Source organism: Lactuca serriola, chromosome 5 (genome assembly GCF_051521515.1).
Source record: "Lactuca serriola cultivar US96UC23 chromosome 5, Lser_US96UC23_V15, whole genome shotgun sequence".
In the NCBI taxonomy this organism is placed as follows: domain Eukaryota; kingdom Viridiplantae; phylum Streptophyta; class Magnoliopsida; order Asterales; family Asteraceae; genus Lactuca; species Lactuca serriola.
Window position 1 is genome coordinate 231,409,742 of NC_136412.1, and position 12,067 is coordinate 231,421,808.

The following is a 12,067-nucleotide window of genomic DNA, read 5'->3' on the forward strand; positions in this document are numbered from 1 at the left end:
CACTGATATGATCTCCACCACTGGCCAACCACCAAAACACTGAACTCAAAACAAAAGCCAACAATTACCAAAATGCCCCTGGAAATCAACTTGTCAACCCGAACTGCTCCGACCACTGATATGATCTCCACCACTGGCCAACCACCAAAACACTGAACTCAAAACAAAAGCCAACAATTACCAAAATGCCCCTGGAAATCAACTGGTCAACCCTTGGTCAAAGACAAAGTCAAAGTCAACCCCTGATTGACTCTACTCGCCGAGTCAAGCTGATGACTCGCCGAGTCCCCATGCACAGAACTTCCCCAATCCGCGACTCAACTCGTCGAGTCTAACAACTCTTAGTCCTTTCACACTCGACTAACCGATTCATCCCTTGACTCACCGATTCACAGCTCAACCAGAAGAAAGGTTAGGACCTCACGAACAGACTCGCCGAGTCCAAGAACAGACTCGCCAAGTCCAAGGCTATCTGCAACCAACTCGCTGAGTTGTTCTTCCAACTCGCCGAGTTCCTGACCATATTCATCCAACTCGCCGAGTTGTTCTTCCAACTCGCCGAGTTGTTCTTCCAACTCGCCGAGTTCCAGCCTATCTTCAAGCAACTCGCCGAGTACACCTTTGTGACTCGTCGAGTGCCTCTAGATCTCATCCCATACAGAAGCCTTCCAGGCCATGCAATTGATCCAAAACGTAGATCTACCCTTCTACAACCCATCCATCACGTAAAGTGGCAAACTTTACGTGAATCCAAAGAGATCTAGGCATTTTACACACTAGGGATAGGGTTTAGGACTAGATGGCTTCACCAAACACTCAAGAACAGGGACTTTAATGCTCTCTAGACCTCCTCCATTCCAGATCTGAGGTAGCAACCTCATATCTAACTTCCAACTCACAAACCCACAAGCTATTCTTTCCAAATGCTCCAAAGATGATGAATCTAGAAGAATGACGTCCCAAGAAACGAAATAATACCTCAAAAGAAAGCTCCAACAGAAGAGAATCTGAATCCTTGCAAAGCCCCTTGATCCAAGCCTCTTAACTCTCCAAGATTTCTTCCAAAATCTCTTCTCCAAGGTTCAAAAGCTCTTGATCCACTCACAAACGCGTCTTAGGGTTTTCTGGACTTCAAGAGAGGGTAAAGAGGCTGAGGAGAGAGTTTAATGTCCTTTAAATAGGGCCCGTCCTCCGAAATTAGGGCTTTCTCCACTCAGCACTAACTCGCCGAGTCCAGCCGCCGACTCGCCGAGTTGGCCACTTGACACGCGACCAGAGTCACGACCCTACTCGCTGAGTCCACTCGTGGACTCGCCGAGTTGCGCTTTCCCAAATACACTTTTAGCCCTTCAACTTTACTCTTGATATTCCGAGATGTTACAATTCTCCCCCACTTAAAGTAGGCTTCATCCTCGAAGCCTGCGGCAACACAACTCCAGAACTACTCTCGCAATGCACCACCTGGCATTAACCATACCAGGTTCCTCAAACCATAACCACACTTACCAACTTATCAACTGAGTATCATTCCATGATACTTCACTCGTTCCAAATCACAACATTCACTTGACTCAACGAGTTAGAAATAACCAAGAACTACCGTAATTTCCGGTCTGAGCCCAACTTTATCCATTCCATGCTAACAGGATGACACATCCTTCTGCCTCAGAGCAACTCCCATGAGTTTCTCCACCGCAGTCTCATACCCATGCTGAACTGGCTCTAGCATCTTCGGGTTGGAAAACATGATACACTGACAACACCTCCAAACATCCCCCATGATGAATTTCCACCATATACATAAATCCTTGATCGAAATCAAACTGGAAATCCAAGATACCATTCCTGCATTCCTTCCGAGCCTCAGCAAACATTCAACCCGGATGTGATTCCATACCACAGTCGCAGACACACTGCTCATCAACCATGATTGGAACACCCCAATCATAACTCTGCACTATTGCTTTCCCTTCCAGGAACTTACACTCCCTCTCGGAGCTACATTCCTTTCCCTTTGCTGACCAAGGAAATCCACTTGGCCGCTTTGTCACTATGACAAGTGCCACAACGCTCACCCAATACTACACCATTCTCTTATAGCATAACCGCTAACCCATGCACCACACATGCTCTGGATCCACTCCCAAGGACTCTCAAGTCCATGCTCTACCTTCCACTCATCACGATCAATACCCGGGGCCAGACCTTCTGACGCTAACACGTCGCGACATACTCAATCCATATCCTCATACCGATCTCTCAACACAAGCAGAGTCCTTAGCATGACTGGACCGCCTTTCCAGGCCTTCAGCCCATCTGAACCACTCTCGGAACCTTCAGCAGGTTCGGACTGCCCTCCAGGGCCTTCAGCCTGTCTGGACCGTTCCCCGAGCCTTCGGCCTGACTGGTACGCCCACCAGCCTTCAGTCTATCCGGACTGCTCAACCAGCATCCAACATCCCGAATTATCCCTCCAGGAAAAACTCTCCCATGCATATTTTTCTAGCCCTCAAGGGGTTCCGAACTCTATCTCCACCCTACGTACTCAATCCCGACTCGATCGCAAGCCTTCCACAAACAATCACCCTTGGAGTTTACGGTAGTAAACATGGATTTTACGGCCGTAAACTCCCCTATGCTCAATCCTTAATTTATTTGGTGATTCTAGGACAATCACATGTGATTCAAACTATTTTTTCCAAGCCTTGGGATGAATTTTGGGCACCATTTAACATGTATTTATGAGTTTACGGCCCTGGAACTATTTCTTGGGGAGTTATGGCCGTAAACTCTTAAACGGAAGGATTTCATCATGTTTAAGGTCCCCAAACTAATTTTGGTTGGTTCTAGGATTTATTCCAAGGCTAATGATGTGTTTACATAGCTTTTTAACACTTGAAAATGAGTTTACTCTCCATGAATGAGGAGTTTACGGCCCAAGCATGTTCTTGGGCAGTAAACTCAAGTTTGCTCCTCAAAATTCATGTTTAAGGTGTTCTAAGTCCGAATTGGTAAGCCATATAGTCGTATCTAAGTCCCAAAGTTGGTTTGGAGGGGTTTAAAGGCATATAAAGCCTCTTATTATGTGTTTACGGCCCAAGCATGCTCCTTGGCCGTAAACTCATGTTTGAGGTCCAAAATCAATGTTTAAACACGAATTTGAAGGCCTAAGAGGTTGAACTACAAGTTAGGGGAGTTACCTCAAAGATTTGGAGCCTTAAATCAATGTTTTGGACCTTGAATCTTTGGTTGAGGAGAGAGGTTAGAGAGAGAGTAGTGAGAGAGAGCAAAAGCTTCAAATGGAAGCTTAAACCTCTTTAAATATGTTCTAAGATTTGGACACGGTGGAAGTCTACCCGATACCGACGTTAAACGGGGCTTTTGGTCGCACCCGATTAAGTTGTCGTAATCCGGCGGGAACGATTTTAAAAATTTTCAAATTGATAATTTGGGCCAATTTCATGAGTTCCTAAGGGGTTTAGACACTTATTAGATTATAACAATCATATAAGTTTGAATAACTTAGCCCAAAAATGAAACCGGAACGAATTGCTAAAAATGGTTCTTACGGACGAAATAGGTTTCGGTGATGGATAACTTCGGGTTGTTACACCTCGTCCCCTCACGGAATACTGTACGGTATACTTCTGTCATGCCAACCTCAGGGTTACCCCCTCCCCCCCTCGTGTCAATACATCTATACTCAGTCGTTTGATTCTAAATATCATGCAGATGATATCCAGAGTCTACATGAAACATGTCCCGAATACCCTGCACAGTCATCACTATATCGTGAGTACGAATCGTCTCAATCAGCTGCAACTCCTCCGGCTTACCAGGCACCTCGACACATCGAAGTTTCCTCATCCATTCCCGCACTATATCAACATAAATCTGCGTGGGATTGAAGTCCAGCGCTCCACCCCATCCATAGCGATCAAACGTCTCAACAATATTGTGCCCAGTGAAGCTCGGTCGCTCCACCATGTACTCTATAATAAAACCCGTAATCGGATGAGTCGCCTCATAAAATGCTAGACGAATGTCGTCTGGATGCTCATGCAATGTCTGATACTGTGGGTTAAGCGCCACATGTACATTTGGCTCCGACTGTGTAACTGGTTGTCTGGCTGCACTGCTTGATGATGCTACCCTTGATCTCTTTGTTGGCATCTGCAAAATCAACCACACACAAAACCACAAAACAAAACTTTCCATTAAACACATAAGTGTCACAAAAATAAAACAAACATTCAGCTGGCAAGCTGTTCCAAACAAAGTTAAAATAAATTCAGTCTAAATAAATAACTGTTTTAAGTACTGTTATGTTTTCAATAACTAAATATTTATCAAAAAAATATCCAATCAGTAGAAACACAGCTAAACCAAAGGTTAACTGCAACTGACAAGTTCTAACTAAAACCATAACAGAACTGTAACATGTATATATTCAGACTATCAATGCAGTGTCAAAATTCAGTGTCATACTGAAAATTTCTAAAAACTTGAATTTTTTAATCCAAACACAAATATAAACATAAGAATGATTTTCTAACATTATATGTTTATTATTATTATTATTATTATTATTATTATTATTATTATTATTATTATTATTATTATTATTATTATTATTATTATTATTATTATTATTTAACAACAAAAATTTACTTTTTAGAAAAATTCACAGATGACACATGCAACTTGTTTGAAACATACTTCTAACAACTACGAACACTAATTCACAAGAATTCATACCAATATAGATCATGTTCTTCATCTTTTTCAAAATTTCGAACATATATGAACATACATGCAAAAATTTCGAAATTCAACAAAAAGATGGGGTTTTTAAGCACATACCTTGTTGAGATGATGTTTCTAGTGAAGAAGAAGCAATTACTTGAAGCAAAAACCCGAAAATAAGTCGAAAATTTAAAGCCCTGGTTTTTGTGGGTTTTGAAATCGGCCCCAAATAAGTGATTAGAGTGTGTAAATCTTGCAATGTGATGTTTCTTACTTGATTTTTTGAAGAATGCAACAAAAATCAAGAGTTTTGGTTGAGATTTGATGAAGAAATCAAGAAAAAATGGTTTTTTAGAAGCTATTCTCGGCCATGGCAGTTTAGAAAAAGAAGTAGGGGAAGAAGGTGTAGGAAACAGCTCTAAAACGCATCAATAAAGGCCAAAAACGTGTTGGCGTCTTAGGCGGCGTCTTACATGCGTCCTAGGACGTCACTCACAAAACAAGGGTATTTTGGTAATTTCGCTTGGAAGTTCCCTGGAGGTAAAGAAACGGCAGCCCGATGGCATCTTAGACGGCGTCTAAGACGTCTCCTAGGACGCCTGAAGCTGCTATTGTTTTATTTCTTTGCTGTTTTTCGCGTTTTTGACTGTTCGGGAACGTTTTTCGGGTATTTTTCAAGAAATTTTTAATTTTAATAAAAAATTAAATACCCCCTCCCCAAATTTAAACCTTGGATCGTCCTCGATACAAAAAATTAAAACACACAAAATGAAAAATAAAAGTAAAAACACACCAAACCGTGGGTTGCCTCCCGAAAAGCGCTAAGTTTTACGTCTTCAGCCGGACGGTTTACCTCGACTAAGTTGCATCTGAATATTGAGGTACCTCGAGCATTTTTTTCTCAACGAGGGTCTTTTCACCATCTACCATTCGAATGTATGGTTTGAGTCTTTGTCTGTTTACCTTGAATGGTTCACCGAATTTCGTGTCCTTGATTTCAATGGCACCGTGATCCGCCACATTTGTCACCACAAATGGTCCACTCCATTTACTCCGACGCTTTCCGGGGAAGAGTTTGAGACGAGAGTTGAATAGCCACACTAATTGTCCTTCAACGAATTATTTTCGGACAATATGTCGGTCATGAAATGCCTTCGTCTTTTCTTTATAGATCTTTGAGCTTTCGTAAGCTTCTTTTCGAATCTCTTCCAATTCAACAAGTTGGAGTTTCCTTTCTATACCTGTATCACTCAATTCAAAATTATCATTTTTTATGGCCCACATGGCACGGTGTACCAACTCCACCAGGAGATGGCATAGCTTCCCATAAACAAGCCGATACAGGGACATTCCAATGGGCGTCTTATAGGCTGTTCGATATGCCCATAATGCATCATTTAATCTTAGGGACCAATCTTTTCGGTCGGGACGAACAGTCTTTTCCAAGATACGTTTTATTTCCCTATTTGACACCTCTACTTGTCCACTTGTTTGTGGGTGATATGAAGTAGCAATCCTATGAGTGACACCATAATGTTTTAACAACTTTGCAAAATGCCAATTTTTAAAATGGGAACCCCCGTCACTAATAATCATTCGAGGGATTCCATGCCTAGAAAAGATGTTCTTTTTGACGAATTTACAAACAACACTATGGTCATTCGTACGTGTAGCCTGGGCTTCAACCCATTTTGATACATAATCAACGGCTACAAGAATGTATAGATTGCCAAAAGAAGTGGGGAGCGGACGCATGAAATCAATACCCCATACATCAAAAATTTCAACTACTAAAATTGGGGTCATTGGAATCATGTCCCGTCTTGAGATCCCCCCAACTTGTTGGCAACGAATACAAGCTTTAACGAATGTATGTGCATCTTTAAAAATAGCGGGCCAGCAAAAACTGCTTTGTAGAACCCGGTGCCCTATCTTTTTGGCACTAAAATGCCCTCCACATGCATATGAATGGCAACTTCGAAGAATGTCTTCTTGCTCTGTATGTGGTACACATCTCCTAATCACTTGATCTGCTCCAATTTTGAAGAGATTTGGGTCCTCCCATATGTAGTATTTTGTTTGAGAGTGGAAGAACCTCCTTTGTTGAGCATTCCAATACGATGGAGTTTCCCCTGTCACAAAGTAATTCACTAAATTAGCAAACCATGGTATAGTTTTCACAGTAAGAATATGCTCATCCAGAAATTTTTCTTGAATAACTTCCGTTGAGCTATCATTATTATTTATTCAAGATAAATGATCTGCCACAACATTTTCGGAACCCTTTTTGTCTTGAATTTCAAGATCAAACTCTTGAAGAAGAAGGATCCATCTTATGAGACGTGGTTTGGCATCCTTCTTTCCCAAGAGGTGGCGAATGGCACTATGGTCAGTAAAAATTACAACTTTAGATCCCCATATATGAGATCTAAATTTGTCAAGTGCAAACACGACCGCAAGCAACTCTTTTTCGGTAGTAGTATAATTCAATTGTGCATCCAAATTTTTTTTGCTCACATAACAAATTGCAACGGGTTTTTTATTCACACGTTGTCCCAAAACTGCCAATACCGCGTAATCACTCACATCACACATAATTTCGAAAGGTAAAGTCCAATCGGGTGATTGCAAGATAGGGGCTTCAACAAGTTTGTTCTTTAATGTGGTAAAAGATTCAAGGCATGCTTTATCAAAGGAAAATGGTGCGTCTTTTAAAAGTAAATTACAAAGAGGTTTTGAGATTGCACTAAAATCCTTGATAAATCTTCGATAAAAGTCGGCATGTCCAAGAAAAGAACGGATGCCTTTTACCGAAGTTGGTGGGGGAAGAGTAGAAATAATTTGTACTTTGGCCCGGTCGATTTCAAAACCACGCTCGGAGACAACATGGCCAAGTACAATTCCCTCTTTTACTATGAAATGACTCTTCTCCCAACTTAAAACCAAATTAGACTCAATACAACGTTTCAAAACTTTTTCTAATTGGTCTAAGCATGTCTCAAAAGATGATCCAAAAATAGAAAAACCATCCATGAAAATTTCTAATGCATCCCCCACCATGTCTGAAAAAATAGCCATCATACATCTTTGAAATGTGGCAGGGGCATTACACAAGCTGAATGACATCCATTGGAAAACAAATGTGCTATATGGACACGTGAATGTCGTTTTGGATTGATCCTTGGGGTGGATGGCAATTTGATTATACCCTGAGTATCCATCCAAAAAGCAATAAAACATTTTCCCGGACAATTTTTCAATAATCTGATCAGTAAAAGGGAGAGGGAAATGATCCTTTGACGTTGCAACATTGCGTTTACGATAATCGATGCAAACTCTCCATCCGGTGACCGGTCTTGTTGAGATATTCTCTCCATCTTCCATATCTACCACTGCAATGCCTGACTTCATTCGCACTGTCTGTGTTGGGCTCACCCCATCACTATCATATATCGGATAGATAATACACACATCAAGCCATTTCAACACTTCTTTTTTTACACTTCTCGCAGATTCGGATTGAGCCTTCGTTGTGCATCTTGGGATGGTTTTGCTCCGGCTTCAGTGATGATTCGATGCATGCATGTGGCTGGAGTAATCCCCTATAAGTCTGATATGGTCCATCCAATTGCTCCCTTATAGTTGGAAAGCACCTTCAGTAATGCTTCCTCCTGTGGACTTGTCAAATCAGAAGATCTGATAATTGGTAAGTTCTCGTTAGATCCTAAAAAAGAGTATTGAAGATGTGAAGGAATAGTTTTGAGTTCAAGAGTGGGTGGCTCCTCCAAAGATGGCTTAAGTGGGTCCGAAAAACTTGTTGGCGATTTTTCAACTTGATAACTCCATGGTGGCCTCTCTTGCTCAATAGCGTTTTCAAGTGCCTCCTCAACCATCTTGATGTCATCCAACTCTAAAACTTCGTCCCTGTCATTAGAAAGAAAAAACTCCAACGGATCGGGGTGTAAGATTTTCGGAGTGAATTGATGCACTAAGTCATCAACCACATCCACACGATAACATTCATAATCTGATGTTGAGTTAGGAAACGTATTAAAAATATTAATTCTAAGTTTCCTATTTCCAAAAGCGATATCCATTGCACCCGTTCTACAATTAATTTTTGCATTTATTGTTGCCAAAAACGAACGACCTATAATAATAGAAGGTTGACTTTCTTTATAAGTGCTCTCGGTGTCAAGCACAAGAAAATCAACTGGGTAATAGAAATCTTCCACCTTAATGATGACATCTGATAATATACCCCGGGGAATTTTGGTTGACTTATCAGCCAATCGCAAAATAATATCAGTTTGCTCCAAAGTGCCTAAGTCATGTTGATCAAAAAGATTTCCCGGGATTATGTTAACACTAGCTCCAAGATCAAGGAGCGCCTTTTTGATATTAATATTACCTAGGGTAATAGAAATTAAAGGTGCTCCGGGATCCTTAAGCTTTGGTGGAAGTTTATTTGATATTATGGAACTTACATGCTCGGTTAAGTCAATCTTTTTAGGGAGGTGTGCTTGGAGTTTTCGTTTTTGAACACACAAATCATTCAAAAATTTAGCATAAGAAGGTATCTCCTTAATAAGTTTGACTAATGAGATATTTATTTTAACTTGACTAAATAGATCCCACATATCTTCCATTTTCGGCCCTCGCTTCCCAAAAGGGAAGGATGCCGGTTTCTCTAAAGCCGAAGGGTATCGTGCGGTATTAACCTCCACACCATGCTCCCCAACTTTAGAGTCATTTTTACACTTAGCTTCTTTTTGGTTTTCAGATTTAAAATCTTTCTCAAACTCTTCTTTGTAGTCAAAGATGACTTCAGTGTCACTGTCATTATCTAAGGTAGGAGCACTTACCTTGTTGTCAACCTTTTTCCCACTACGCAAGGCGATTACCTCGTTCACTTGATGCTCTTTTCCGGGTCTTTGGGTGTGAGATGGGTTGACTGTTGTGGTGCTTGGAAACTTGTCGTCTTCTCTTTTCCCAATTTGCTCCGCCAATTAAGCAATCTGCTTCTCGATAGCAGCTATGGACTTGGAGTTAGTGTCGGTTTTCTGATATGTTTGGGTTATGAACTCCATGATTTTGTCCAACTTGTTGCCATCGGTTTCCTCCTTCTTTGTTGTTCCACCTTGGTTAAAGTTGGACTGTTGGAACTGTTTTGGCTGATATTGGTTTTGGTAATTCCCTTGACGGTTGTTGTTGTTGTTGAAATTCTCATTGTTGTTATAGTTCCCGCCTTGGTTGTAGTTCCGATTGAATGGTCAGGGATTATTTTGGAATTGACCATAGCCGTGCACTTGATTAATTTCCTCTTGACTTCTCATGCACTCATCTGCAATGTGTCTTGAATCTCCACAGCTTACACATATCTTCTGTCCCTACGAAAAAAACACACCTTTTGCTTTGCCTAGACTAGATAGTAGTAAGTCAAATTTTTTATTTAAAGAATTAATATTATATTTGACTTCATTTTTCCAGTTTTTGTCTAGTCCAACTGAAGTAGCAGACGAAACTGGGTTGTCCCGTTTCTTAGCTGAGTAATTGGTTTTTGAACCATGACTCAACTTCTCCAAGAATCGGCAAGCGTCTTCACTATCTTGCATCATAATAGTGCCGCCAGACGAGGCATTAATCATGGTTTGATTGGCAGTGTCGACTCCATCATAAAAGAAACGTACAAGTTGCCAGTGGGGAAATTCATGATGGGGACATGAACGTAACAATTCCTAGAGGCGTTCAAATGCATCATGAAATTCTTCATTGGGTTTTTGTGCAAAATCTTGTACAGCTTTTCTTATTTCTGTTGTTTTACTAGCAGGGTAAAACTCTTGCAAAAATTTAGTTTTTAATTGCCCCCAAGTAGTAATACTATGAGGGGCAAGAGAAGTGAACCAATACTTAGCTTTTTCTTTTAAAGTGAACGGAAATAAGTGAAGTCTAAATGAATCTCTATTAGTTCCTCGTGGAGTATTCACGTTAGCAATTGCAAAGAATTTATAGAGGTGATTGTATGGATCACCAGTTTTATGGCCTCTAAAGATGGGTAAGACTCTAATTAGTTGTGGTCTTACTTCCACATGATGCTCATTTCCTTCCGCGAAGAGTATAGGTGAAGCATCATCATACTCTCCCAGTTGAAAATGAGACGCCGCAGATTGTCTATTAGGCTACGGAAAGTAAAGATGTGGGAATTGGTTACTTTCTTTGTAGTATCCTTCATTTGCATTGTTGAATCCACCATTTGGATTCCTTCGATATTGATTCCTAAAGCCTTGATTTCCGAACCCATCGTTGTAGTCATTGTTGCCACCATTGGGGAAATTCTGGTTGTTCCAATTATTGCTGTAGTTCCCGTTTCACCCCGATTGCCTTGATTCCGCCTGTTACCACCGTTGTGGTTTTGATTCCAACCTAGTCCGTTGAGGATTGTTGGTTGCATCCTCATGCCCCTCGACCACATCTTCCACGACAACGTTATCTACACTCATAGTGTTGATGTTCCTTCTGGCGACCCCATTTGAGCAAGCTGTTCGTTTAATTTCTAGATCAAATGAAAGCGGTGAAGAGCATCCGCTATGTCTTGTATGCATGCACCGGTGTGCCTGCACAACACAAATAAAACAAAACAAAAACAACAAACGAGAATTGAAAATGAAAGTAAAAGACTATAACTACTTAAACACAATAGCTCAAGCGTACAATCTCCCCGGCTACGGCGCCAAATTTTGATCGAGGTCTTTGTCTTGGTAAAAAATAAACCAACTAACCTAAGTAGATAGGGTAAGTCGAGTCGAATCCACAAGGATTTCGTGGTTAAACTTTGTGTCAAAGCAATCAATAAAAAGAAAAGTATTACTAGCAATTGTCACGAAAAAGATTAAAACAAAATTCAAACAAAAGCTTGGAAATTTATTAATTAAAAATAAAAATCTCAATGAGAAAACTAGAGTACTCTCGGTTCAGTTATGGACAGTTTAGATTCACACACTTTATTCCCTAAAATCCTAATTCAATTACGTAGATGCAATTGGGGTTTATTAACTTGTAACACATAGTTTTGGGTACACTAGATGTTCATTCAACTAGTTGTCTTACTCATTTATGTCTAAATGGATTAGGGACAATTAGTGAACTAGCAATAAAATGTCTTACAACTACCTATTACCGCATTAACATTCAATATCATAAGTGGGAATAATATATGTTGATTCAATCACATGTCTTTATTCCTAAACTAATTGAACTTGGAACAAATGATGAATTGACAATAGATTATCTCAATTATGACATCAAACAACTCATATAACCC

General features: G+C 40.4%; 1 protein-coding gene and 1 non-coding gene across 2 annotated transcripts; one reads left to right on the plus strand and one right to left on the minus strand.

Moving 5' to 3' along the window:
• Positions 1-8,348: 8,348 nt before the first annotated feature.
• Positions 8,349-11,047, minus strand: LOC145050254 (uncharacterized). Its single transcript, XM_078998535.1, has 2 exons — positions 10,830-11,047; positions 8,349-9,732 (listed from the first exon to the last, which is right to left on the minus strand). The coding sequence occupies exons 1-2, from the start codon at positions 11,045-11,047 to the stop codon at positions 8,349-8,351; spliced, it is 1,602 nt and encodes a 533-aa protein (XP_078854661.1).
• On the plus strand, positions 10,453-10,559 carry LOC145056145 (small nucleolar RNA R71). The gene has a single exon (XR_013685680.1). It is a non-coding gene; the product is annotated as a small nucleolar RNA R71 (small nucleolar RNA).
• Positions 11,048-12,067: the final 1,020 nt, after the last annotated feature.